Source organism: Lepidochelys kempii, chromosome 6, assembly GCF_965140265.1.
Source record: "Lepidochelys kempii isolate rLepKem1 chromosome 6, rLepKem1.hap2, whole genome shotgun sequence".
In the NCBI taxonomy this organism is placed as follows: Eukaryota; Metazoa; Chordata; order Testudines; family Cheloniidae; genus Lepidochelys; species Lepidochelys kempii.
The window spans coordinates 1220975-1248349 of NC_133261.1; the positions used below are offsets into that span (position 1 = coordinate 1220975).

A 27375-nucleotide genomic window follows, 5' to 3' on the forward strand; every position below is an offset into this window, starting at 1 on the left:
GTGCGACGCAGCCCCTCTGATGCCTGCCGGCGAGCAGGGCTTAGCGGGGCAGAGAGCCAGCTCCTGTCTCAGCGGACTCACTTTCCCCTTCTCCTGCCCACACCCACGGCCGCCCCAACATCTCCCCAGCTCCACCACGTCGACATGGTGCTGACCTCGCGGCCCAGCACCACTCACCTCCTTCCGCCGGTTGCTGATTTCACAGGGCCCATCCTGGGGGGCCCTTTGCCCCGAGCCGAGACCCCTCTTCCGGTGCCCCAGCCGCCCTTTGATCCCGCAAGGCTGTTTTCCTGCAGGGTGCCCGGTCGCTTCTCTCACCGGGCTCCTTCCCTGCGATCCTTCCCCAGGGTCTTGCCCCTGGCTTCTTCCAGGAGGGATCCTTCTGTGGCTGGGTCTGGAATTCAGCGGCTGGGGTCGGGGCCCGGCCCTCGTTGGCCGTGCCTCAGTTTCCCCACCTCGTGACAAAGTCTGGGTCTCAGGCCGGTTAAGCCCCGCCCCTGGGAACTCTCTCCCCCGGTTGGAAGTGGTCAGGCCAAGCGGGCACCGTCTGGCCAGTTCTCCGACCCGTCTCCCATCAGCACCTCCGCTGGCAGCTGATTGGGCCCCCCAACCTCTTCGGGGCCCCCCTCAGGCCCCTATTTAGATGCACCTTAATCCGGGGGGGAGCGGGTCTGACCACCCCCCTCAGGGTGAGGTTTGCACTGGGCACTGCCTCTCCCAGGCCCACCTCGGCCATGCCTGCATCTCCTCAGCACCCGTGTCCCAGGGCCCCCGGACCTCCCTCCCAGCTCCCCGCACCGGGCTCCCCCCTGGGGGCTGAGCCCTCTCCTGGAGGAGCGAGATCCGGGATCTCTCGGTTTTGCTCTTTGGCGGTTACTGCCACAGGGTCCGGATCCAGTTTGAAAGAGAGACGGTTCGCGTCCCCAGCGTACGTGCCCTCCGCTGAGCCCGGCTCCCGGCCGTCCTCCCTTTGCCACAGGAACCTTTCGAGGGGTCTCCTGGACGCAGATTCCCTGTGTCTTTGGGGTCTCTGGGTGACTCCTGCCCACCCTCCGATTACACCCATCCCCTGCAGAGGTGGCCCCGCGCCCTTTCCCCCCGTGCGGAGAGATTCTCCCAGCGGGCTGGTGACCTCCTTGGGTAACGCCCGGGGCTGTACCCCACTGCGCTGGGCCCACTTGGGAATCCAGGGTCCCTGTGGAATGGGCATTTGGGGCCTTTCCCCACTTTCCCTACAGCCAATCCTCTTGGCCTGCCTCTCCTCCGACTCCCGTTCCCATCTCTTCACATCCACCGGGGAGAACCCAGCTTGGGAAGTCCCCCCTTTCTGGGGAACCGGGTCTGGTGGACCCCCTGCTACGCCCAGGCTCTCCGGGCATCCCGGGAGCCCTGCTGTTGATCTGGCTCTTGCTCCTCGGCCTGGTCATTCTCTGCCAGCCGGGCAATCCGCTCCCCCGAGTGAGCCCCCCAATGCTCAGCCCTCTCTCCCGGCACCAGCTGCAAGGCCCCTTTTAGGGAACTGATTAGAGCCCACTTCCTCGCTGGTCCCTTCAATCTCCTTGTTTTACCACTGGCAGCCACCCGTCTACAGGGTGCATCCGCCCGCCGTCCTCTGCTACCACGTTGCCACGGACTCACAGGCCCCGAGCTCTCTCCCGGCTCAGTACGCTCCCTGGGAGGAACCCCCTTCCGCCTGCCAGCCCTCCATGAAACTGGCACTCTCTTGCCGGGGTCGCCCTCTGGCCCCGCCGCCTCCTGGAACCACGCCCGGCGGCCTTCTGCACCCGTCTCTGCCACGGGTCTCCTCGGGGAGTCACTGGGGGTCGTTCTCTGAAAACATCCCCGCACTGTGCAGCGGCCGTCGCAAAGCGAAGCCAACTTCGGGAACCATTAGGAAAGGGAGAGATAATAAGAGAGAAAATATACTGCCTCTGTACAAATCCCTGGTCCACCCGCAGCTTGAATCCTGCAGGCAGATCTGGCCCCTCTCGGCAGACAGGACACCGGGCTGGATAGCCCTTTGGCCTGACCCAGTCTGGCCGCCCTTGAGGATCACTTCTGGGGCCATTTTAAAACCTGGTGTCACCCTAGCTGTCCTCCAGTCATCTGGGACAGAAGCGGATTTAAACAACAGGTTACATACCACAGTGCTGCGGTTTCCCTCTTGGGTGATACCAGCTGGGCCCGGGGACTTCTTACTGTTTAGTTTATCAATTTCTTCAAAAACCTCCCCTCGTGACACCTCAATCGGGGACGGTTCCTCAGATCTGTCATCTAAGAATGACTCAGGTTTGGGAATCTCCCTCACATCCTGAGCCGTGAAGAGCGATGCAAAGAATTCATTTAGTTTCTCCACAATGGCCTTATCATCCTTGAGTGCTCCCTTAGCACCTCGACCGTCCAGTGGCCCCACTGGTCGTTTGGCAGGCTTCCTGCTTCTGATTCTTCTGATGGACTTAACAAACGTTGCTGTTAGTTTGCATATCTTCAGCTAGTTGCTCTTCAAATTCTCTTGTGGTCCTGCCTAGTTTTCCGTTTACACTTGACTCACCAGAGTCCAGGTTCCTTTCTATACTCCTCCGTGAGATTTCACTTCCACTTTCCAAAGGACTCCGGTTTGCCTCTAACTTCTCTTTTCCTCTGTCGTTTAGCCACAGTGGAAAGTTCTGGTCTCCGTCCCCCCTCCCTCCATCACTCGCTCTCCCCCTCCCTCAGTCACTTTCACCAGGCTGGGGCAGGAAGTTTGGGTGCAGGAAGGGGTGCAGGCTCTGGGAAGGGGTTTGGGATGCGGGAGGGGGTTTGGGTGCACATCCCTCTGGCAGTGGCTCCTAAGTGAGGGACGGAGGGGGAGGAGTTGATGAGTGGGGTCCGCAGACCCCAGTTTGAGAAACGCTGCTCTAGACCGTCCCTGACAGGGGTTTGTCCAACCTGCTCTTAAAAATCTCCAATGATGGAGACTCCACAACCTCCCTGGGCAATTGATTAAAGGGCTTCACCCCCCCCGACAGGAAGTTTGTCCGAATGTCCAACCTAAACCGCCCTTGCGGCAATGTAAGCCCATGGCTTCTTGTCCTATCCTGAGAGGTTAACGAGAACAATTCTTCTCCCGCCTCCTTGGAACAACCTTTTACCTACTGGAAACCTGTTCTCACGTCCCCTCTCCGTCTTCACTTCTCCAGACTAAACAAACCCTGTGTTTTCAATCTTCCCTCCCAGCTCATGGTTTCTAGACCTTGAATCATTTCTGCTGCTCTTCTCTGGACTTTCTCCAATTTGTCCACATCCTTCCTGAAACGTGGTGCCCAGAACCGGACCCGATACTCCACCTGATCCCGTATCAGAGCGGAGTAAAGAGGAAGAATTACTTCTGGTGTCCTGCTTACAACACATCCCAGAAGGATGTTGCCTTTTTTTGCAACAGCGTTACCCTGGTGACTCATATTTAGCTTGTGATCCACTCTGACCCGCAGATCCCTGTCCGCAGCTCTCCTTCCTAGGCCATCCTTGCCCATTGTGTGTGTGTGCAAGATTGTTCCCACCTAAGTGGGGGACTTTGCATTTGTCCTTATTGAATTTCATCCTATTTACCTCCGACCATTTCTCCCGTTTGTCCAGAGCGTTTTGAATTTTCATCCTACCCTCCAAAGCACTTGCAACCCCCCAGCTTGATATCATCTGCAAACTTTATCAGTGCGCTCTCTGTGCCGTTATCGAAATCACTGATGAAGATCGTGACCAGAACCGATCCCTGCGGGACCCCATTCGATTTCCCTTCCAGCATGACTGTGACCCACTGATAACGACTCTCTGGGAACGGTTTTGAACCCACAGTAATAGACGGACATGCACACAGTCCCAGATCTTGCAACAACAGCCAAGGTGACCCTGTAACAACACAGAAGCCCCTACAACAACAAACCAGCACACGGCTCCAGATTCCACGATAACAAACCCGCACCCACAGGGAACCCAGCAGTAATTAGCTGGCACACGCAGCCCCGGATATGGCAACAGCAGACTAGAGACCGGACAATAACACAGAAGAGCCATATGACAACAAAGGCACCAACCACGGCTTTATTCTTGTGAGAGACGCTATCATAACAAAGCAGCATTTGTCAGGGCCCGACAACAACAGCCAAAACACACAACCCTACCACTTATAAGACCCTACAGAAACAAAGCCACATTTGCTATTGCCCCAATATTAAAGCTTGACAAAGCCCTGGCTGGGATGATTTAGTTGGGGGTTGGTCCTGCTTTGAGCAGGGGGTTGGACTAGATGACGACCTGAGGTCCCTTCCAACCCTGATCGTCTCTGATTCTATGACGCACACAGTCCTAGCATTTGTAAGACCCTACCAGAACAAAATGACACAAAGAGAGGCCCTAGTATTCAAGTGCTCATGAGAGACCCTACAAAAACAAAACAGTACTCACAAGGGACCCTACAATGACAAAACAAAACACACACAAAAGCCCTAGCTCTCATGAGACCCTCCAGCAACAAGCCAGCCAATGCAAGAGACCCTACAAAAACCAAGCAACACACGGAGCCCTGCCTCTCCCAGGAGACCCTACAAAAACAAACTGAGCCAAACAGCGCTGCTTCTCCTAAGAGACCCTACAAAAACAAAGCGACACACGCAACTCATAGCGGTCTTAAGATCTAACAGTAACAAATCAGCCCTGCCAGGAGACCCTACAAAAACAAACGGACCCAAACAGCCCTGTCTCTCCCGAGAGACCCTACCATAACAACCCAGCCCACGGGCTCTATGTATGTATCCAGGACACCATGGGCCTGACCCCAGGGGCTGGCAGGAGAATCCCCATTTGCCAGGGGCTGTCCAGGCCCGCTGACTCAGACACCAGCCAGCAGTGGACGGCACCAGCACAGTACAAGACATAGACATATTTTAATCCCCCCCAAAAATAAAGACAACGTGACATCCACGCCCCACAAGCTAGGGGTTAACCCTCCCCCAACCCGTATGCACCCCGGCCTCCCTCCCTGGCTCCCCCAGACTCGAGTCCAGCCCCCTCGGCTCGAGGGGTCGCAGGCTGGTCGCGGATCACGTGTACAGGTCAAAATCCACCCGCTTCGAGTTGTAGAATTGGCCTTGCGAATTGTCAGCCTTGCGGCAGTAAACGCCCTCCTTGAAATAGCCCTGGTTCACCCACTCCTGCGGGGGAGAGACGCAGCTGGTTACACGGGGCTCGGCAGCGGGACGCGGCCCCTCAGGGCGGGGGGAGGTGGGGGCTGGGTACACAGGAACCCCTTGCCCAGGGCTGGGGCATAGCCCCTCTGGAGCGGGAGGGGGCTGGGCACACGGGGACCCCTCGCCCGGCGCTGGGACGTGGCCCCTGTGGGGCCGGGACTGGGCACCCATTGACCCCTCGCCTGGTGCTGGGATGCGGCCCCTCGGGGGTGGGGTAAACTGGGACCCCGCGGCCGGCGCTGGGACGTGGCCCCTCGGGGGCGGAGGGAGCTGGGCACACGGGGACCCCTGGCTCTGGACTGGGGTCTCACCTGCATCTGGGTGCTGCTGAAGGGCCCATACAGCTCAGCCCCATTCGTGTTCTCCCATTTGTACTCCCACATCACCTCGGCCAGGGGCTCCTCCCCGTCCTCGGACTGCAGCCCTGCCTCAGCGCCCCCTGCTGGACAACACCCGGGGGTCAGAGCGTCCTCACTCCCGACCCACGGCCCCTGCTACCCCAACTCTGCCCCGCCAGAGCCCCTCACTCCCGACCCGCAGCCCCCTGCTAGCCCAGCCCTGCCCCACCGGTGCCCCTCACTCCAGACCCGCAGCCCCCCAGTGTCTCACCGGACGCCTGGGTTCTCAGCCTGGCCTCGTCGATGTCCTCGGCAAACATGTCGAGGGCCGGGGGGGGCTGGGCAGGCGGGGGCTGGGTCAGCGCCCGCAGCCGGAGCGCCAGCTTCTCGCGGGTCTCCTGGTAGATCTCGTAGACGCCCCGTCCCACCATCTGGTCAGCCAATCCCGAGAGCCGCTCCAGCTGCTCCCGCCTCTGGGGTGAGCCCGGCGCCTCCCCCTCCTCCGGGGGGGCGGGGGCCTCGGCCTTGGCCCGGGTCCAGGCCCGGCGGGGGCGCGAGCCCCGGGCCCCGCCCTTGCTGCCCAGGCGCTGGATGGCCCGGGCCACCGTCTCCCCCGGCCGCACCATCTCCACCATCCCCTCCAGCAGGGTCTGCTTGTCCAGCAGGGGGCGCCCCCCCGGGGGCTCCCCATCCTCCTCCTGATCTCCGCCGGGGGGCTGCCGGCTCCCGGGGGGCTGCTCCTTGATCCGCACCTGGGGGTGGGCGGGGATCAGTACTGGTCCAGCCACCCCGTCTCCCTTCTCCTCCCACTCCCGCCCGGCCCCGTCTCCGCTCCTCCCCCCCTTCCTCGGTTTCCCCTCCCCCGGATCCCCCCCCCCCCCCCCCCGTCTCACCCAGTCGATGTTGTCCAGCCAGTTGTCCCGGATCAGCGCCTCGCGGCGCAGAAAGTAATTCCCCTCCGAGTCAAAGTGCCCCTCCTCCATCTCCTCCTCCAGGTTGAAGGGGGTGATCCGCACCCCGTCCTCGTAGTCGATGGTGGCCGACTCCTGCCCTGCCCGGGGAGACCCCCTGCCCGTCAGGCCCGCCACAGTCTCCTCGACTTCCCTGCTCTGCCCAGCCCCAGATTAGCCCCCCTTCTGCTCTGCACGATCACCCCCCAACCCCCCAGTCTCCCCTCCTTTCCCCCCGCTCCAGCCCCCTTCTCCCCTGGATCACACACTCCCCCCGAAGCCCCCTGCCCACCGGATCCCTGCCCCCTCAGCCAGACCAGGGTCTCACCCTCCACGTCCTCTGACGCCAGGATGTCGTATTTACTGGCCCGGCTGCCGTCCCCCTCCTCATCCTCGTCTTCCTCGTCGCTGTCCAGGGAGTGTTTACCCTTGAACCGGCTCCCTGGGCCGCTGGCCCCCAGGCCAGGCTCTGCCAGCTGCGGTGGGAAGGGATGTTAGGTTCCCTCAGCCACCCTGAGAAACAGCACCCCCACCCCCAGCACCACCACCCGGGTCACCCCGACACACAGCCCCCTATATACGCCCCCGAATCACCCCGAGACACAGCCGCCCTGGATATCACCCCCTTTGGATCACCCAGACCCCCCCAACCCATACCATCCCCGTGTCACCCTGAGATACAGCCCCCCAGATCACCCCGACACACAGCCACCCCCCGGATACCACCCACAAGTCACTCCAAGACACCCCAGGGGGGCACCCAAACACAACTCCCACCTACCCCAGTCTACCCTCTCAGGGGCCCCCCCCTTTCCCCCAGTGATCCCTCACCTCCAACAGAGACTGGATGCCTCTGCACTCCCATCCCCCCAACAGGGACTCTGTGCCCTCTGGGAACCCCCCTCACAACAGGGACCCTCTTTACACCCCTACCCCATAGAGACCCTTCCCCCCCCATGACTCCCCACCCCACAGAGATCCCTCCCCCCCAGGAGTCCCCCCCCCACACCCCATCCCCGTAACTCACCTTCTTCTTGGGCATGGCCAGCTCCTCCTCCTCCTCATCCCCCTCGGCCTGATCCTCGAATGTCACCTTGCGCTTGGGCATGGTGGCCCCTGACGGTCCTGCGTGGGGGAGAGCTGGGTGAGAAAGGTGGAAGTCCCCCAGTGCCAAGGCCCAAGACGGGCCTCACTGCCCCGCCCGCAGCCCGACAGGGAGGAGCGCTGAAGAGACCCTACGATAAAGGGACGATCCCAAAGCGGTACCCTACAATAACAAACCGAGGCCCACGGAGTGCTAAGGTAACAAACAAAAGACCCTACAATAACAAACCGCCACTCACAACAAACGATAGCGGGAGCTGGCTAAACAGGACCCTGCCGTAACAAACCGACAACTCACAAGAGACCCTGCGCCAACCCACCAGGCCCTGGCAGAGGAGACCAAACGATAACAGGCCCCACATGACCCGGGGCTGCTGTCTCAGTCACGCCCACCCCAGCTGGTCACCGATAAGCCCCTTATCTGCGGGCAGGAGTGCAAGTAGGGGGGTAAGCTCCGGTACGCAGTACCGACAAGAGCTTTTTAGTGGGTACGGGGTACCGGAAAGACTTGGGACTACCGAAGCCCGTTACCCTGAATGCGGGCCAGCCAGTGTGCCCTCCCGGACTAAAGGCTCAGTCACACCCAAACAGCTCAAAGTTAACCTTGCCCTTTTAAGCTAAACAGAGTCATCTCACTGGCTGCATCTCTGTTGTTACATAACAGATAGCAAAACTCCAGTGGGGCGAGGGGCTGGCACAGAGGGTCTCAGGTACGTGGTGTGACTGTTCAGAATCTCTTTTGGGAACCGTCAGGTAGGTGAAACAGCTGGTACTTATGATTACATGCACAGAAATGGCATATATTCACCTTGGTATCTGAAGGTATGAATATTCGCTCTGTTCACTACATGTTTGCTCCTGTGGTAATGCCCACAAGGTATTTAGCCGGCACATGAAGGGACAAGTCCAGCTGAATGGCCCAATAAGGAACTCTTCGCTCACGATGGACCCTGGAAAACGCCTGTCGACACTTAATGGACTTGTTGTGAACGGTCTAACTAGAAGATGGGTGGGGGTGATGGACGTGTGACTTGCCTACGTGACTGCAAACACCATCTTTCACAGCGAGAACAGATTTCCCTTTACTGGGCACTTGGCAGAAGCTAAAACGCCCTGGCCTGGAAACATCTCCATTTTGCCTCTTTCCAGCTCCAGCCTCTGGACTATGAACATCTACTAATGGGAGCATCCTAACCAAGGGACTGAGGACTTTAAGGTACTCTGGAGCCTTCATATTTCCTTGATCCTTTGCAGATGGACTTATGAGTTGGATGTGGTACAGAGGCTGCTCTAGCCTCATTGATGGCTGATTTCTCCCTTGCAATGAAGAAAGATCAGATCTCCGCTGACTTTCTCACATGGGTCAGCAGCCTTTGATACCGGTGGTATAAGCAACATAGCCCTTGCCTGAGTGATTTTGTTCTTTGCTCTCCAAATGTGAAAGCTTGTTCCCATTGAACTCAACAGCAAAACTCCTTTTGATCTCAGTGGGAACAGGATTTGGCCCCAAGAGATCAGAGAATGTGATTTCGATCAACTGCTTCTCCGCCCAGAGACCGTTCTCAGGCGCGTTCTGCCAGGCGGATTTTGGTCGCCCCTCCTGTAGGTCGTGCTGAGGACAATAATAAAACAATCTGGGCTGGAGTTCTGCCAAGGGGTCCATGGCGCACACAGTTCTGCGCCCCTTCCCCGTCGAACCCAGACGGCTCCGCGTCTTTGCTTTCCTCGTGCCTGGCGACTTCGATAGAGGCAAGCCGGCAGAAGCTTAGTTGGGCCAAAGGGGGGCGCAGGTCGCGTGTTAAGGGGAACTGGGGCGATCGTCCTTCCGGGCCTTCTGGATCCTCGAGGGCACCAGGGGCCCAAAGCCCCTGTCTAACAGGTGCAGCTGTAAAATTTTAGACGGGTAACGGGGGTGTCGGAGGGGACGGGGGGGCCCATGGAGGGTCCCGGGGGGAGGCCACGTGTCCCTCCCACGCCAGCAGTACCGGCAAGGAGCGATTTCGACCTGCACCCCTGTCTGGGGGTCCAGGCTAGTAAACTCTGGCCTAGCGCTAATACATATTTGCATATGCAAATGAGCTCCCCTCCAGATGCCCCCCCCTTTCCCAGCCTGCCTGTCCCTGACGGGGACCCCCCCGGCGCATGGGGCAGTTCGCTGCTCGGCCCCCCAGGAGGGACACGGGGGGGCCCCACAGAACAGCCCCATGCCCCCCGGGGGGAGATCTAAGGGGCAGCCCCCATCCCAGCTTCCTAATTTGCATATGCAAATGACTCTCCCCGATTTCAGCCCCCCCCCCAACAACCCAATCAGGGGACACCTGGAACGCCTTAATTTGCATATGCAAATAACCTACTCTCCCCCGACGGGGGGGGGAGCCCCGCAAGAGGGCGGCCCCATAGGAACGGGGGGGAGGGGGGGACTGCGCCCTCCCAGCCCCACCCCCTCATTTGCATACGCCAATCACCCCCCCCCCGCCCGGGGCCTGACAGGCACCCCCCACCCGGGGACCCCACAGCCCCCGCATTTGCATATGCAAATCAGCGCCCCGCCGGCTGCGCCGCTCACCCGTCTCCGGAGCTCGCAGGGCGCCTCGCGCAACAACCGCTTCCGGGTCAGCCCGCCCTCCTTCCGGCCCGGATGTGACGTCACCCACGGGCCGTTTCCCTCCCCGCCCCTCGCCCCGGGTTGGTCCCGTTTCTCGCCGTTTCCTCGCATTGGCTGGGGCCGGAGCCCCCCCGGAAGCTGGACCTTTGGCCCGCCCCCAACAGGGCCTCGCCGGAAGTGACGTCGCTCCCGGACGGCGATGGGGGCGGGGCTGGAGTGAGGGCAGGACTTAAAGGGGCAGGAGCCTATTTTGCGGGGAGGCAGAGGAAGTGACGTCATCTCCTGGCAGCCGCTGGCTTCAGCCCATTGGCTACCATGGGGAGCCGGCGTCATGGCAACGTTTAAAGGGGCAGCGCCCGGTTTTCTCCGACCTCTTCCCTCTCCCCCCCCCGCGTGACCCGTGACCCCCCCCACGGCGCCGGGTGGGGGTGGGAAATACCCCCCCAAATGCACCCCCCGCGACCTAACCCCCGCCCATCCCCCAGCCATAGCCCCCCCCCGTACCCCCCCATCCCCAGCACGGGGCCACGTCCCCCCCCCGCATCCCCCCACTATGGGGCCCCGCAGCCCTAGTCCCCAAGAGCCCCCCGCCCCCCTATTACGGCATCTGGGGGATACTCCCCCCACCCCGTACCCCAACCGCCCCCACCCCTTCTGCCCCCCCGCTGGGACAAGCTGCTCCCCCCACATACCCCCCCCCACACACACACACGAAAACCCCTGTGCCCCCGCCGTAGGACCGGAGACCGGCCTGCCCCCTTGCCCGGGGGTCTGACGCCCGCAAGCCCCTGGGAAGGGCCGGTGGCGTTTTCACCCCGGGGCACCCCCCAGGATGCCCCTGCCCCTGTAGGGGGGGTGAACCCCAACCCACCTGGGGTCACACCTGTGGGTCCCCCTGGCAGCCATTCAGCCCCCACGGATCAGGATTAAACTCCGAGGGAGAGGCCGGGATCAACACCAGAGGAATATTTGGCAGGGCCCTGTATAACCCCCCCCACACACACAAATTTATCCCCAGACCCTGGGAAATGGGGGGCACGTTTCCAGCAAGGGAAGGAACCAGAAGGGGTCTCCGGATCCCCCACTACCCTGAGCTTAAACTTTGGGGACCCCCTTGTATTTCTCCAGGGGCAGTCGCACCTTCCTGAGGGACACCTCCCTCATCTAGGTGGGGACCCCCCACCCGAGGTAGCCAGATCCCCCAAATTGGGGCTAAGGATGTGGTATGACCCCCCCTTGTGTTTAACCGGGGCTGGTCTTAGTTTTTTTTGGGGGGGAGACACCCTCTAATCTGGGACAGCCCCCCCAATCAGTCTCCCTGTCCCCCCCCCAAACTCCCCCAGGAACATGGATCTCCTTAGGACCAAGGGGAACTCCAGCCTAGGCAACTTCCTTATAGTTCCTTGTTCTAGCTATTCTGTTCCCATGCCCAGTAAGGTGCCCTAGGGCGGGGATAAGAAGGGGGCCCAGAGGGGCTGCACCCCTGGATAGCCACCGGTGCACCCCCCACGGCGGACACAGGAGTCCAGGGCTCATAGCTGGATTGAAGGGACAAATAAGGTCAAATAGCTGGACCTTAAAAGTGACACCTGCTCTGACCCAGAGAGAGAAGGGAAAACGGGGGAGCCCCCACGCCCCAAAGGGGCAGCAGATTTCCAGGACAACGGGGGATCCGGCTGATCACAGAAACAGGAGAAGGCAGGTAAAGTCTCCACCTTGGGGTGGGCACCCTCGGGAGGGGAAAGGCCCCATTTCCTATTCCCTGCCCTCCTGAGCCAGCCAGCGCCCGCCCTGGGGCCGGTGCCCCCTTGAGGGGAAAGGCCCCGGGTCCCATTCCCTGTCTCCCCCTTCCCAGGTCCCCGGCCACATGAAGTTGCATGAAAGCAGCGTCCTGGGCTACTCCCGCATGGCGGCGCCCCCCGACCGGCAGGGGCGGCTCTACAAGAAGAGCGAACGCAGCAGCAGCTATCAGCGCCGCTGGTGTGAGCTGCGGGGGAACTTGCTCTTTTACTGGGAGCGGCCGGGGGACCGCGAGCCGCTCAGGCTGATCCTCCTGGAGGGCTGCACCGTGGAGCTACAGGAATCCGCCACGGAGCCTTTCACCTTCCAGATCTCCTACTCTCGGGGTCCGCTGGGCCACCGGGCCTACAAGATGGCTGCTGAAGACCAGACTTCCATGGAGGGCTGGGTGCGGGCTCTGAGCACAGCCAGCTTCGACTACCTGCGGGTCCTGTTGACGGAGCTGGAGGGACAGTACCGGGACAGCGGGGCCCTCAGGGTGACACCACTGGAGGAGGGGGCTGCGCAGTGCAGCCCATTGGTGTCAGCAGTGGGATTGCCGGATTTTGAGGGGCTTCACCGGCAGTTTGGGAAGGAGATTGTGAAACTGAGGGTGAGGTGGAGGGAGGAGAGAGCAGGAGGGGCCCAGACGGTGCAGGGGGACCTGATTGATTTGGAGTAGGGAGAGAGGGAGCGGGGAAAGGAGGCGAGCTGGAGGGGGTAGGGAATCCACATTCATTGCCATCAAATACAGGAGAAACTATAGGGAACCCAGGGGCGGGCTAGCAGGGGCTGCAGGTCGGGATTAAGCCTTTGTAGGCTGGGGTGACTGGGAAATGGGGACAAAATATTTGCCAAATATTTACACTGTGAAGATGCCTTTACAATAATAAAATTATCGTATCCAGGCCCTGGTACCAGCCGTGTGAATTCACCATTTGGTCACATCCAGCCAGCAGCAGGGGGCGCTGTGGGGAGGGGGGGGGGGGGCGCTGGCTGTGGGGGGAGCTCCCAGCTACTCCAGCCCCGCCCTCTCCCAGCAGGGGGCGCAGTGAGGAGCAGGAGCACTGACTGCCAGGGGAGAGCGCCCCCTGCAGAGCCCCCCACCCTGCTCCATGCAGCACAGCGCCCCCTAGCACGGCACAGAGGCATTGGGGTCAGCTCTGAGGTCTGAGAACATCCCAGTTCATTTCAGCCAATCCCCACCCGCACCAAAGGAAGATCTCGTGCCACGGAGACCAGCAGAGAAGGAGACGCTCCATCAAGACCCACGTAGCCCATGCCCGCCTGGGGCAGGATCATCCCCATCTGTCCCTCCAGACTCTAGCTCTGACCTCCTTCAACAATGGTGCTGCAACCGTTTCTGTTCCAAGCCCCCGCCCTTGGGGACGGGACCCAGTCCCCCACCGTCCTCTCCGAACCTACGCAAGCACAGAACTGCACGGCCTTGTCTTTCCATAATTCACAGCCCGGCCCCTTGTGGCCACTGCTCGTCCACCCAGTCAAGATCTCTAACCCATTAGACCTTGCTCCCCGCCCACAGAACCCAGGAATCCTGGTTCCCAGCCCTCCCCTCCCCGCTCTAACCCACTAAGCCCCACTTCCCTCCCAGAGCTGGGGATGGAACCCAGAAGTCCTGGCACTCGCTAACCTCACACCGTAACCCTAAAAGAACTGAGACTCAAAACTCAGCAACCCTCAAGCCAGTGATCCAGAACAACCCCAGGACCAGAACCCACTGACATGCTGTGATGAAGTGGGGGGCGTTTCTTCATGGTTTGTACGAATACTGTCTGTTTCCCTCAGGTGCTCCATGATTAACCAGGTGGTGGGACACAGGCATTTGATCTTTGCAGAGACCCGTAGAGGACAAAGTGTGAGTGTCCCTAGCTGCCTAGGCCCAGCCAACGGACAATTTGTTTCCTGGCAACTGACGAGCCTGGCCTGGGCAGGAAGCCAGCCAGTTCTGACCAGTTGGAAATCAAAGCCATGAGCTGGGGCACCTGCCGTGGGACAGAGACACATGCTGCTGGACGGGTCTCAGGAAGTCAGAAAGCAGCCCTGGGCTCTAGGTCTGACCAAGATGGACTTTGCTGTGATGTCCTGCTCTCTGTGCGAATGATGAACGTTTCTCTGCTGTTCCAGATGACTAACAAACCCTTCTGGTGTACCCCCCTGGCTGGGAGTCACTGCTGACTGCAGAAGTTAGGGTGCCCGGCCCCTTTGGGGGGGTGCGGAAGGTGTCCTACTCAGGTGGACTCGCTGCGGGAAGCTCACTGCGTGGAACACGGGTGCTGATGGATCTGAGGTTGGTCCAAGGAGGTGGTGAAGCCCAGGAGACGTACCCTAGTGTGCATGCGCCCTGGAGAGGGCCCAATTCACGGCTGTTCAAGAGCACCAAGCCTGTTCACCTGTGACACCCCCAAAGGACTTTCAAGGAACTAAGACCCACAGTCTAAGGACTCTCAAAGAACTATGACCCTCAAAGACCCAAAGATCCTCCAAGACCCCCAAACCAACGACCTTCAAAGAGCCATGATCCCCAATCAGCCAATGATTCTCGGAGATCTAAAACACAAAGGGCCTTCAAAGAACCACAACCCCCAACAAGGTAATGATTCTCAAAGACCTACAATCCAATGACCCTCAAAGAGCCAGACTGACAACCCAATGACTCAAAGAGCCATGACCCCCAATGATTCTGAAATGACCCTAAAAGAACCAATGTCCCTCAAAGTCTTAGAACTCAATGACCTTCAAACAACCATCATGACCCCCAACCCAATGACCCTCGAAGAGCCCAGTGACTATCAAAGACCTAGAATCCAGTGACCCTCAAAGAACTGTGACCCCCAACCCAGCCTTCAAAGAGCCAGACTCACAACCCAACGGCCCTCAAAGAGCCATAACCCCCAATCAGCCAATGATTCTCAAATGACCCTCCAAGAGCCAATGATTCTCAAAGATGCATCACCCGCAACCCAGAGGCCCTCAGAGTACTATACCCCCCAATCCAGTGACACCCCCCAACAGCCCATGATTCTGAGACCTACAACCCAAATGATCCTCAGAGAGCCTTGTCCCCCAACACAACCATGACCCCCCAAAGAACAGCGCTGCGTCTTCCACCAAGTATGCAATATTTTTTTTTTGTTAACCTTTTTAAACAAAGCGACAAAATAAAATCTCCAAGAAAGAGGCACGAACAACAGAAAGGGGCGGGGGGAGGAACGGAGAAGGAAGGGAAAAGAGGAGAGATGTAAAACGTAAACATCCGGTTTTCTGCCCTTCCGGCCCAGGATGGGGGTGACATAAAAAGGGAGGCTAGGGATTGGAGCGGGCGGGCTGTATGTCTATATTCCAGTGTCTGTCCCATTAAATAAGACCTCATGGCCAAACCCAAAATGTCTGTATACATAATTACAATACTGAGACATATATATAATATATGTGTATAGAGAGACACGTATATACAACGGGTGGGAGGGAGAAAAGGGGGGCTTGCTGGGTGGCAGATGGGAGTTACATTGGCTGGGGGGGCTGTTAACAACATGGTTTGTGGGAGAGGTGAATTGTGGGAATGAGGCTTGGCTGGAGGCAAAGACCAGTAATGTGGTCTCCTGCTCCAAGAAGTGACTCTACAAGGTTAAGTTAAAGCCATGTCTTGCAAAGAGGGGAAACTGAGGCACAGAAAAGGGGGAAAGTGACTTTGTTGAAGTCACGTGGGCAGGGAGTGGCAGAGCTGGGGATAGAACCCAGGAGTCCTGATTCCCAGCCCACCCCCCACTCTAACCCACTAGACCGCACTCCCCACCTAGTGTCAGGGATAGAACCCAGAAGCCCTGGTGCTCTTTGCTAGCTTTACACAAGACAGCGGGAGTTGGGGGGTTCCCAGTGGGTCAGCCCCACCCCTCTCCCAGCCAGCGTGAAAGCGTTAGCGTCCCATCTGAGACCCAACCAGAGACCCCTGCTGTCCCTCTGTAGGGCCAGCGGGTGTCCCCTAGTGGTCGCACAGCGTACCACATTCAGAGAGAGAGAGAAAATTCCAGTTATTTTAAGGGTGTTTGTTCATGCTTTTTTTGGGGGGGGGGGGTTGTTTGATGGGTCTAGGGGGACTGGAGTGTGTTGATGGGGAGGGGAGGGGGGAAGAGTCACAAATAAGCCGGGGGAGGGGAGGCTGGGAATTGAAAAAACAAAAGAGATAACCAAGGGGGCATCCTGGGAGGGGGGTTATTGTCTAGGGGCCAATTTAATCCCCCCTGGGGCAAATTCAGAGGGGCTATGCGGTGCTAGCTGGATACAGTTGCTCCTGAAAAAGCCCCACGGCATCAGCCACTGGGGGTCTTTATTGGCTCCCTTTCCAGCAACGCAGGGTATTCGATAAAATTTATCGCAGCTCTCAAGTGAAATAAACTTTATTGATACCCTGTCTGCAAACACTGGGACGTCAATAAAGCTCATCCCTGCCCTTACATGGAATCCCATGCTCTGGCTGCGAACACTGGCTTGTCAATAAAGTTCATCCCCCCACTCTTACAGGGAAGAAGCTTTATTGGCACCTTGTCGGCAAAGTGGGCCACCAATAAAGTTCACCATCTTTCCCAGAAGGAGACCATAACAGTGGGCCGCCAAGGTGCCACACAAGTAATGAAGCTCTAGGTGGGGACAAGGAGTGAACTTTATTGACAGCCCAGGGTTGGCAGACAAAAGAACAGACCGGTTCGTCCAACACTGGGCTACTGATAAAGTTTATTCCTTGCCACAAAAATCCTGTGCTGGGAGATGGAAGAACTTTCTTGTTCTCTTGTCCGCAAGCACTGGGCTATCGATAAAGTTTCTCACCTGGCATGTGACTTTATCAATGCCTTCTTGAGAGGCGGATGAGCTTTACTGATGCCGTTGGGGAACACTGGGCTATTGATCAGTAACAAAATATGGTGTTGGGAACTTATGCCCTGTCCGCATACATTGGGCTGTCAATAAAGTTCATCCATCTTGCCAGTGACTGTCAAAGTAGAAGAACTTTATTGATACCTGCGTCCATCAACAAAAACTGCGTTTGGGGGTGAACAGCACAAAGAGGAGTGAGTGCTCCTGCTAGCAAGGGGGCAAGAGGGTGGCTCTTAAAACCAACCTCTCCTGAGGAAGGGAACAGGGGGAGCGTAGGGCTGGAGTGGTTAAATAGTTTAAAGAGGATTCTCCTATATACAGTAAACGGGCCAGACGATTATTAATACAATTATATTCTTGTTAAGACTTGAGGGGGACATGCCCCACACCTCTGGGAAAGCGCTTGGGGGGAGGGGTGTACCTGTTTGTTCCACCGACGGGAGAGGAGGACACAGAAAAGAGGGGGAGGGTGGGGAGAGCACAGTAGTCGTTTGGCTTTCAAAGTCGTTAAGCAGGTCCCCTCCTGGCAAGAGGAAGATTGTGGGGCGCCCCCGATGGGTAGCTCAGAGCTCAACACTCTCTGGCCCACCCCGACACCCTTTTGTCCTTTAGATTCCAGCTTCCTCCCAGTCAGCGACCCCACCCCCATCTGAGTCTCCCCACCCCTTGGTCCTTGGCTGAATCTGTGGTGGGTCGGAGGCAGCAGGGCCCCCCCGCTGTCATTCCCCCCCCTTCAGCTCAGAAGTAAGTGTCCTGCAGCACAGAGCCCGCCGGGGGATCCCCATCTTGCCCCGCATCCTCAGCGCGGGGTGGGACTTTGGGCTCCTTCCGGCGCATGGAGACCTTCCTCTCTTTCTTCTGCTTGGCTTCCTCCTTGGCGCGCTCCTTCTGCTGCTTCCGCTCCAGCTTCTCCTTCTCCTTCTTCTCCTGCTTCTCCCGCTCCTTCTGCAGCCGCTCGCGCTCCTTCTCCTGCTTCTCCCGCTCCTTCTCCTTCTTCTTCTCCTTCGTTCCCCCCTTCTTGGGGCCCCCCAGCGGCGCGTTGTTCCCTGTGGGGGAGGGCAGAGCGGGGTGGAGCCCTTCCGACACCACCTGGCCTGGGGTAGCGGCTGGAGCGGGGTCAGCGGAGACGGCCAGGCTGCCCGTGGGGTGGGCGGGGGAGAAGTTGCCCCCCATGCTAGCACCGCGGGTCGCCCGCTGTTTGAAGCCGGTGAGGCTGAGCAGGCTGGTGCTGGGGGTCAGCGCGGGGTTCATGCGGTGACACTCTTCGTGGATGGCGCGGGAGCCATGGAGGCGGCGGGAGGGTTTACACTGCAGCTCCCCGCGGTTCTCACGCCACTTCTTGAGCTGCGCGGTGTTCTCACGCTCAATCAGCGCTTCCGTCACAGGCAGGTTCACCACCTGTGGGCGGGAGACGCCGCTCAGGCTCCCGGCGGCACAGTACCCTCTAGAGTACTAGCCTGGCTCTGCACCGACCCAGAGCGCCCCCTACTGGGTAACCCACCCCAGCCCCTGTCGCACAGCACCCCCTAGTGCAGGGGTGGGCAAACCACGGCCCACCCGCCGTTTTAAGCTGGCCCGCAAGCTCCCTCTGGGGAGCGGGCTCTGGAGCTTGCCCCGCTCCGGACTGGCTCCGCTCCGGCTTCTATCCACTCCAATGGCCACCTCCGGCGCTCCAGTGGGAGCTGCAGGGGCGGTGCCTGCGGATAGGGCAGCGTGCAGAACTGCCTGGCCACGCCTCCACGTAGGAGCCACAGAAGGGACATGCCGCTGCTTCTGGGAGCCGCTTGAGGTAAGCGCCGCTCGGAGCCTGCACCCCTGAGCCTCTCCCCGTGCCCCAACCCCCTGCCCCAGCCCTGATCCCCCTCCCGCTCTCCAAACCCCTCGATCCCAGCCCGGAGCACCCTCCTGCAGCCCAAACCTCTCATCCCCAGCCCCACCCCCAGCCGGAGCCTGCATCCCTTCCCACACCCCTGCCCTCCGAACCCCTCAGTCCCAGTCCAGAGCCCACACCCCCAACCGGAGCCCTCACCCCCTCCTGCACCCTAACCCCAATTTAGTGAGCAGTCATGGCCCGCCATACAACTTATATTCCCTGATGTGGCTCTTGGGCCAAAAAGTTTGCCCACCCCTGCCCTAGTGCCACACTGGGGTCAACACCAACTGCCAGGGGAGAGCGCCCCCTGCTGAGCCATGGTGGTCTCCCTCCCACACCCTGAACCAGCCAGGCCCTTACTCAGCACGTCTGGATGGGGCTCACCTCGTTGATGAGGAAGTCCTCTTGCATGCTCTGAGCTGGCAGGTTGCGCAGCTTCTCCATGGTCTCATACATGCCCTGGCAGCTGCGCAGCTTGTCCACCGAGCCCAGAGCATTCCGGAGAAGGACGAGGCCCACCCGGAAGACGATCTTCACCCCTGGGGTGGGGAAAAGGGTAGAGAGACTGGTGTGAGTCATGGGGTTTCAGGGACCTGGTGCTGGGTGTCAGCCATGCACACATAGGAAGGAGAGCAGAGGTGGGTCAGTTGGATGGATGGTTGGGCTGGATGAGACCTCTGGGTTGATGGGTTGGGTTGGATAGGATGACAGGGTTGGGTTGGACTGGGTTGAATTGGATGGGATGGTTGAGTTGATGGAAGATGAATTAACAGATTGGGTTGATGCCGTGAGTTGGGTTGGACGCATGGTTGATATGGGTTGGGCTGATCAGACGGATGGTTGGTTTGGAGGGACAGGGTTGAGTTGGGTTGGATTGGGTTGTATGGAGTGGTTGAGGGATGGATGGTTGATTTGGACTGGGTTGAGTGGTTGGTTGGACGGGATGGCTGGGTCAGATGGATCAATGGGTGGTTGGCTGGTTGGGGTGGATAGGTCAGATGTATGGATAAGAGTGGGCTGGGTGGTCAAATGGATGGACAGTGGGTTGGAGGGGACAGTTGGATGAATAGGAAATGGGTTGGGCTGGTCAGGGGAATGGATGGTTGGCTGGGATGGGAGATCGGTTGGCCTAATCAGATGGATGGGATGGCTGGATGGACACGGGATGGGTTGGTCACATGGATGGATGGTACTGTTGGTCAGTTGGATGGATGGTTGGGTTGGTCAGATACATAGATGGGATATGGGTTGGGCTGGTCAGACGGATGGATCGATGGATGGCTGGTTGGGTTGGTCAGACGGATGGATGGAGAATGGGTTGGGTTGGTTAGCTGGATGGATGACTGGTTGGGATGGGATAATGGATGGTTGGGTTGGTTGGATGGATGGAAGGATGGAGAATGGGTTGGGTGGGTCAGCTGGATGGATGACATGGGATAATGGATGGTTGGGTTGGTCGGATGGATGGATGTGGAATGGGTTGGGTTGGCTGGACAGATAGATGGATGGAGAATGGGTAGGGTAGGTCGGATGGATGGATGGAGGGAGGATTGGGATAGGATGATGGACTGAGTTGGAAGTTTCGTTTGGTTTGATTGGCTGGGTTGGACTAAATTGGGCTGATGGATTGTGTTGGACAGTGACACTCATTCAGAGGGCTGGACGGAGATACAGAACTGGCAGACATCTCACCCTCGCAGAAGAACATATCCCAGACACGCAGCACAGAACTCCAGGGCAGGGTGCGGGAGAAGATGCACATGAACCACTCCGTCATGTAGAGGATGGGGTCGATCTTGTATTTCTTCAGGTGCCGATAGGCCATGGGGGATGCCCGGCGCAGCAGGGCAAAGAAAATCTCTCCATCCAGCTGGATGGCTTCCTGCCAGGGGACGGGAACACATCAGCCCCTTCCCCAACTCTGCCATTCCCCACCTGCCCCATCCCATCCCCAAACACCCTCCTTTGTCCCCCCCCCATCTCCCAACACTCCCCCTTCACCCCCATTCCTCACTGCTCTCCCCCACAGGGCTCCCCATCTCCTGCCATCAACCCCCCTCCTTCCCCATACGCTCCCCCCTGTCCCCATCCCCCAAAACCAACACACCCCTCTCCACCAATGATCACTTGGCAGAATCCCCCTCCCAGAGAGGGGGAGGGGGACCCCAGCCCCGAGACCGCCCTGCCCTGCTCCACCAGTGGGGGGTGCTACTCACCAGTCCGGCGCTGTAATAACCTGGCAGGTACTTCTCACAGATCTGCACGAGGCACCAGAAGGCTTGCTGCGGGGACGGAGAGAAGTGAGACACATCAGACAGACAGACACTAGAGAGAAAGGATCCAACCCCAAGGCATGTCTGCGCTATGTCGACAGAACGGGTTTCTTCCCCTCCATGTGGTTAATCCAGCTCCTTCTGTTGACCGAGCCACGTCTACCCTGGGGCATAGGTCGACCTCACTGCGGTGCTCAGAGCGAGATTCTCCCAGCCCGGAGTGGCACAGATAGGTCACTTCAAGTTCTAGCTGTAGACCAGGTCTCAGAGACTCCCCAAGAGAGCAGACCCAGGCACGCACCTAGGATATGTCTACACACACACACACAAAGGCATGTTCCTAATCCACATCAACTAACTCGGACTGGAATAGCTACTAAGGTGTTACTGCTATTTTAATTCCAGTTAGCTACCAGGGGTTAAAACACACAGAGGTTTTTGCGGTGCAGACACACCCTAAGAGAGTCCCGGGCACACCCACAGCCAGTCTGAAAACACAGAAATGGTGGAAGGGGAAGGTTGCGGGGGGGAACCCCAACATGTGTAACCAGGGAAAGATGATGCACGCCACGGACAGACTGACCAGACTGGGATGGACAAAGCAACAGACAATGCTTCAGGCTGGAGAGACAGAGGAAGAAACAGGAGCCGGAAAACACAGACACATAAAACACAGTCATGCAAAAGAGACCTGGACAGACGGACAAACTGCATGGACACTATGTCAGATGGGAGGGGTATTGCCCAGAGAAGGGGATAGAACCTCAGCCCCGCAGCTCTAACCACTAGACCCACTCGCCTCCCAGAGCTGGGACAGAACCCAGGAGTCCTGGCTCCCAGGCTCCCCTCCTCTAATCCACCAGCCCCCACTCCCTGTTCACAGCTGGGATAGAACCCAGGAGTCCTGACTCCCAGCCCCAAATCCAAGCAGTGCCCGGAGGTAAAACCAGCCAGACATGTAAGAAGCAAGAGATCGGGGGAGGCATAACGCTGGAACTTCCCCCCTTCCTTTTGGGAAGCTCTCGCTCAGCCACAGGGGGGGCTAGCGGGCTGCTCTTACCTCAGCGGGCATGTGCATCAGCAGGACAGCAGCCACGGGGGCCTGGGCCTGGCAGTACCCTTCATCGGGCCGGTAAATGGTGTAGGCTTTTAGGATGCGGTATAAATCCTGCTGCCTGTGGGCAGGAAAGGGACGGGGGTTAGACACACGGAGGGGCCTTGCCCTCTAGGGGGTGCCGGCTCCAGCCCCAGGGCGGGGACTCGCTGACTCAGGGGATGGGGAATGGGACACGGGGCCTTGCCCTCTAGGGGGTGCCGGTTTCAACCCCAGGACATTTGGCTGGCTCAGGGGATGGGGAATGGGACATGGGGCCTTGCCCTCTAGGGGGCGCCGGCTCCAGCCCCAGGGCGGGGACTGGCTGGCTCAGGGGATGGGGAATGGGACACGGGGCCTGTCCCCTCTAGGGGGCGCCGGCTCTGATCCAGCTCAGGAAAGGGACTAGGAGGTTCTGGTCCAATGGAGGCTCCCCACCCCGGTCACTCACCCATGGCCTCCCCTGGCGGCAAACATCTCATGGAAGGGGAACTGCCGGTGCAGATCCTTTTCAATCACATCCAGCCACTTGGGGTCCCCGGGCTGGCGCTCCAGCTCCTAGGAGTCACGGGGACAGGGGGTGAGACTCTGCCCCAGCTGCCCGTCACCTTCATGTCTCTCCCCGCCCCCCAGAACCGCCCCCCAAGGGGAGGCCGCGCACCTCAAATTTGTTGGGGTTCTGATCCAGGAGCTCCTTGCTGTTCGACAGCAACTGCCAGGCTTTGGCACGGAGAGAAGAGGGGATTCCCTTCCGACAGCGCAGCTTCACCTGCCCAAACAGGAGCCGCCATGTTAGCACAGCACAGCGCCCCCTGCTGGGAGCGGCCGGGACTGGAGGAGCCAGGAGCTCCTCCCACAGCCGGTGCCCTGCCCCATCCCCACAGCGCCCCCTGCTAGGAGCAGCCAGTCCTGGAGTAGCTGGGAGCTCCCCCACAGCCAGCACCCCGCCCCCTCCCCACAGCGCCCCCTGCTGGGAGCAGCCAGTCCTGGAGTAGCTGGGAGCTCCCCCACAGCCGGTGCCCCGCCCCATCCCCACAGCGCCCCCTGCTGGGAGCAGCCAGTCCTGGAGTAGCTGGGAGCTCCCCCACAGCCGGCGCCCCGCCCCCTCCCCACAGCGCCCCCTGCTGGGAGCAGCCAGTCCTGGAGTAGCTGGGAGCTCCCCCACAGCCGGCGCCCCGCCCCCTCCCCACAGCGCCCCCTGCTGGGAGCAGCCAGTCCTGGAGTAGCTGGGAGCTCCCCCACAGCCGGCGCCCCGCCCTCTCCCCACAGCGCCCCCTGCTGGGAGCGGCCGGGGCTGCAGAAGCTACTCACCTTCTGGAATCGCCGTGACAGCCATTTATCCCAGTGGGAAAACATATCGAGCCATTTGAGCTCCCGCTGCCGCGCCACGTCCACCGGGATGGCGCTCTCCCTGCGGGGAGGGAGGGAATCAGAGACACGGAGCAGCCACACCCCACCGGCCAGGTACAGCAAGGGGAGGACTTCCCCACAGCAGTGCCATGGGGGGGGGGGAGCAGGGCTGCTGGCGCTGGGAGCTGCCCCACCCAGAGGAGGGCACAGGAGGGGATGGGGGGGCAGGAAGCAGACCACCCCCACTGGGGTACGTTGGCTCCCAGACTGCAATGTGAACTGGGGCCCTATCAAGCCATCTAGGATGTTTGTAATTATAATAGGGACCTCAGCTCCCGCCTCAGCTCTGCCGGTACCCCTCACTCCTTACCCGCAGCCCCCTGCCAGCCCAGCCCTGCCAGTGCCCCTCACTCCTGACCCGCAGCCCCCTGCTAGCTCAGCCCTGCCCCCACCCCCAGCTCTACCAAAGCTCCATCCCAGGGATGCCATGGGTGGGTTTGACCCGGAAGTGAAATTAACAAGGTCCAAAGTGAAACAGACCAGCCCGGTTCCATTCCCCCAGGAGGGAGAAGGAAACACGTGGGTCTGAAATGATTTTGCATCCGATCGAGCCAGGGAGGCTCCCCTCCAGCCCCACCGCAGCAGCCTCCCAGCACCAGCAGACGAGCTCTCAGTTCCTACTTCAAAACGCCTCGCGCTGCCGATTCCCGAGCAGCCCCCCTGCCTGTTCTCTCCCCTTCCCGGAGCTGTGTGAAGGCCCAACCGAAGGGGGAGACAGGGCCTTCCCTCTCTGGGGCGCACCAGCTCCGACCCTGCCCCAGGCTGGGGAACTGGCTGGCTCAGGGGGAAGGGGACGGGGAAAGGGACACGGAGCCTTTCCCCCCTAGATCAAAAACGGGGAAGCCATCCCAAATGGATGCCCTGTCATGTGATGAGTCTGTTGGGTCTCAGCCAATGCGTCCCCAGCCTCTCCATTCCCCACCCCCCCACTCCCCGCCCTGCCATGGGTGATGATGAGGCCCCCAGCAGCCTCAGCAGACAGGCCAAGGGCAGAACGGTCCATGGAGGTGGCCTTGGGGTATATGCCAGGGGGAGGGGGTCCAGACTGAGCTCAGACTCCACAGGACCAGGGTAGGGAGTGGATGGGCAGGGAGAGGGCGGAGAAACAGGAAGAGCAGGGAGGGGAAACAGGAAGTGGTGGCTTGGGGCTGCCTCATTGAGAAACTCAGGAAGGGAAGTGGGGGTGTTTGCACGAGTGTGGGGGGGAGGGAGAAGCTGGGAGATGCCTCTTCTACACCATCTCCCCCCACTGCAGAGCTGTGTCTGGAGGGTCTGTCTCCCCCCACGGCCCAGCCCTTCCACAGCCTAGTCTCTCCCCTCACGGCCCAGTCTCCTCCTTTCCCACAAGCATCAGCCCCTCCCCACCCAAGCCCCACACCACACCCAAGTCTTCCCCCACATCCATACCTGTGCCCACCTCTTCCCCCTCAGCCCCAGCTCAATCCTTCCCTGCCAGGCCCAGTCTCCCCACCCCATCTGATCTGACCCCTCATCCTGGTCTTCCCCTGCTCCCTTCCCCACCAGGATCAGCCCCTCGGCCCAGCCAATCTGGTCTTGCCTTCTCCCCTCCCCTCGGTCTCCCCAACCCAGTTTCCCCTGCCTCCAGATCAGCCCCTGAGCCTAGCTTCCAACCCGGTGGTTCCTCCACTCAGTCATTCCCCGCCCCCGGTCCCTGAGCCTGCACACAGCCCCCAGGGCCTCAGCTGCATGGCAGGAGAGGCCCTGAGCCCCAGGGATGGGATAGACCCCACCCATCGTGGAAAGACACCTGCTTCAGTCAAGCCACCCATGTGACAAACAGGCCAGGTCTCGGCCCCTGCCCCCCAACTCCGACCAGGGCTAGTTTGTGGGGGGCGAAGGGAGACAGGGGGCCGGACGGGGAAGTGATCTCAAGTTTGCTAGGAGTTTTGTTTCGGCCTGGGAGGGGGATGGAGGGACAGAGGCTCCCAGGGACAGAAAACAGAAGTAAGCGGGCTCCAGGCATGGCTCCCCCAAGGCGATATTCCTGGGAGGCAGCATGGGGCTGGGCGGGGAGGCTCCGGGTCGGGAGAGCAGGGAAGATCCCTGCTCCAGGCACTCCACAGCTCTCGGCCTCTCTGCTGAGGCTGCCAGGGCTGGGCTGGGCAGCACCTGCGGGCCCTGCACAAATCTGGGCTAAGACCCACCACACTTGCTTCCTGCTGGGGACAGTGACGCGGGGGGGGCAGCGGGGAATGGCTGTCCGACACTGGGAACAGATGGGAGCTGGTGCCCCCTAGAGGGGAAAGGCCCCGGGTCCATTCCCCACCCCGGCCCCGTTCAGTGCCCTGGGACCAGCTCAGAGATGGCGCCCCTAGAGGGGAAAGGTCCTGGGTCCCCATTTCCCACCCCTGTGAGCCAGCCAGCCCCCTGCCCTGGCGCCAGGCCAGAGCCACCGCCCCCTACAGAGGAAAGAGCAAACGTGAGGGAGGGTGGCTCGGGTACTCACGGCATCCCCGAGTACTGGTTGCCCCCCAAGAAGCCGTATTTGTCTGTTCTCCGGTAGGCCAAGCCATTGATCTCCGAGTCCGAGCCCAGGGAGCTGACGTCGTCCAGGAAGCCGGGGCCACTCAGGGACTCCAAGGTGCCCGACATGAGGCTGACCGAATCCAGGTAACTCAGGGTGTCTGGAGCCGGCGGGGGCCTGGGAGGTGGGATTCCGGGACCCAGGCTGGACTGCGACCCCGTGTCCTGGGAGGCGGTGGAACCCAGGCCTGTGGGCCCCTCCGTCGCAGTGGGGGAGCTGGTCTCCGGCGCCACCACCATCACGGCCGGCGAGGGGAAGGGCGCCGGGAGGGGCGTAACCGGGGTGCACGGGGGTGCAGTTTCCACGGCGGGAGACGGCGTGGGAGAGGCCGCCGCCGCGGTGACGGCCTCCGTGGGACCCGCCACCCCGTCGACCCCGGCCAGCTGCGTCGTTGCCACGGAAACCATCCCCGGGGCAGCCGCCATGCTGGCTACGGGTGCTGTTGCCACGGGAGACGTCGCCGCATCGGCGACGCTGTCCGTCAGCGCCGGACACGCCACCCCGCTGCTCGTCGCCGCTGCCGCGCTGCCCGGCGACGCCGCCCCGCAGCCGGCAGCTGTCGGAGACGCCGGCGGGTTGCCCGGAGACGCCGCCGGAGACGCCGCCCTGCTGCCAGTTGCCCCCACGGTGCCCGGAGCCGCCGCCGCCCTCGCAGCCGCCGCCCCGCAGCCCCCGGGCCCGGCCGAGGCCGAGGCCGAGGCGGCCGGGGCTCTGGGGGCCGGGGCGGGTGGCGTCGCCGTGGCGCTCATCTTGGCGGCGTAGAGCGCCGAGCGGGGGGCGTTGTACCGGGGCGGGGGCGACGGGGCGTCGCCGGCCCCCATCTCCATGGCGACAGCCGGCTCCTCCCCCCCCCCCGGCCCTTGGGGGGGGGCGGCCTAGTTGCCCCCACCGAAGCCTGGCCTAGAGTGGCGGGGGAGGGAGGCGGAGGCAGGAGCCTGGCGGGGTCCCTGCCTTAGCCTGAGCATCCAGCAACCAGAAGCCAGGGCGCCCCCCCCCAGGCTGCGCGCGCAGCCCAGCAGTGCCACGTGGGAGGGCGGCCAATCCCAGGCCGGGAGGGCAACCGGGCCAGCCAATTGGAGGGGAGGAGGGTGGCTGGCGGGCGGGTCCGCGTGGGCGGGAGCGGCTGCGGGCTGGGCCAGTCAGGGCAAGGAAGGTCGGGGTTCCGGCCAATCGGGGAGATGGCGATCAAAGAGGAAGGGCGGGTGAGAGAGAAGGGCTAGGGCGATGGGGCGGGACCAGTGGGGATGTGGCCAATCGGAGCAGAGGTATCGCCCCAGCCGCCCAATCGGAAGG

The 27375-nt window shown here is 60.7% G+C and overlaps 3 protein-coding genes across 15 annotated transcripts; 1 reads left to right on the forward strand and 2 right to left on the reverse strand.

Annotated features, from left to right (window-relative positions):
- Positions 1-4051: 4051 nt before the first annotated feature.
- Positions 4052-19221, reverse strand: CD2BP2 (CD2 cytoplasmic tail binding protein 2). Of its 10 annotated transcripts, none has more exons than XM_073346488.1 (7): positions 19146-19221; positions 7538-7635; positions 6839-6986; positions 6454-6611; positions 5832-6312; positions 5534-5664; positions 4052-5186 (listed from the first exon to the last, which is right to left on the reverse strand). In XM_073346488.1, exons 2-7 carry the CDS (start codon positions 7616-7618, stop codon positions 5076-5078), a joined length of 1110 nt encoding a protein of 369 aa, XP_073202589.1. In that variant the 5' UTR covers positions 7619-7635; positions 19146-19221; the 3' UTR covers positions 4052-5075. The 10 variants fall into 10 exon arrangements, with proteins under 10 accessions (XP_073202589.1, XP_073202592.1, XP_073202586.1 ...); XM_073346491.1 differs by lacking the exon at positions 19146-19221 and adding an exon at positions 10181-10287 and having other exon boundaries at positions 6454-6606; XM_073346485.1 differs by lacking the exon at positions 19146-19221 and adding an exon at positions 10181-10287.
- Positions 8028-16079, forward strand: LOC140912292 (sesquipedalian-1-like). Of its 4 annotated transcripts, none has more exons than XR_012159267.1 (2): positions 8028-11921; positions 13805-16079. XR_012159267.1 is itself a non-coding variant. In XM_073346494.1 (2 exons), the coding sequence occupies exon 2, from the start codon at positions 12087-12089 to the stop codon at positions 12678-12680; it is 594 nt and encodes a 197-aa protein (XP_073202595.1). In that variant the 5' UTR covers positions 8028-11921; positions 12075-12086; the 3' UTR covers positions 12681-12906. The 4 variants fall into 4 exon arrangements, 3 of the variants coding, with proteins under 3 accessions (XP_073202595.1, XP_073202597.1, XP_073202598.1); XM_073346494.1 differs by lacking the exon at positions 13805-16079 and adding an exon at positions 12075-12906; XM_073346496.1 differs by lacking the exon at positions 13805-16079 and adding an exon at positions 12075-12906 and having other exon boundaries at positions 8028-11917.
- Positions 15132-27079, reverse strand: TBC1D10B (TBC1 domain family member 10B). The gene is made up of 9 exons (XM_073346482.1): positions 26005-27079; positions 23439-23538; positions 22789-22896; positions 22579-22685; positions 22095-22209; positions 20978-21043; positions 20454-20643; positions 19146-19300; positions 15132-18286 (listed from the first exon to the last, which is right to left on the reverse strand). Exons 1-9 carry the CDS (start codon positions 26907-26909, stop codon positions 17627-17629), a joined length of 2406 nt encoding a protein of 801 aa, XP_073202583.1. The 5' UTR covers positions 26910-27079; the 3' UTR covers positions 15132-17626.
- Between the last annotated feature and the right edge of the window lie 296 nt (positions 27080-27375).

What these genes read in the sequence shown, in the direction of transcription:
- LOC140912292 (XM_073346494.1), top strand. Translation starts at nt 12,087, where the DNA reads ATGAAGTTGCATGAAAGCAGCGTCCTGGGCTACTCCCGCATGGCGGCG.
- CD2BP2 (XM_073346488.1), bottom strand. Translation starts at nt 7,618, where the DNA reads ATGCCCAAGCGCAAGGTGACATTCGAGGATCAGGCCGAGGGGGATGAG. An exon ending in TGGCCATGCCCAAGAAGAAG is followed by an intron (nt 6,987 to 7,537) that starts GTGAGTTACGGG and finishes TTCCCACCGCAG; the next exon opens with CTGGCAGAGCCTGGCCTGGG. An exon ending in GCTGAGAACCCAGGCGTCCG is followed by an intron (nt 5,665 to 5,831) that starts GTGAGACACTGG and finishes GGTGTTGTCCAG; the next exon opens with CAGGGGGCGCTGAGGCAGGG.
- TBC1D10B (XM_073346482.1), bottom strand. Translation starts at nt 26,909, where the DNA reads ATGGAGATGGGGGCCGGCGACGCCCCGTCGCCCCCGCCCCGGTACAAC. An exon ending in GCCGCCAGGGGAGGCCATGG is followed by an intron (nt 22,210 to 22,578) that starts GTGAGTGACCGG and finishes TCCTGCCCACAG; the next exon opens with GCAGCAGGATTTATACCGCA. An exon ending in AGGACTTCCTCATCAACGAG is followed by an intron (nt 18,287 to 19,145) that starts GTGAGCCCCATC and finishes TCCCGCCCACAG; the next exon opens with GTGGTGAACCTGCCTGTGAC.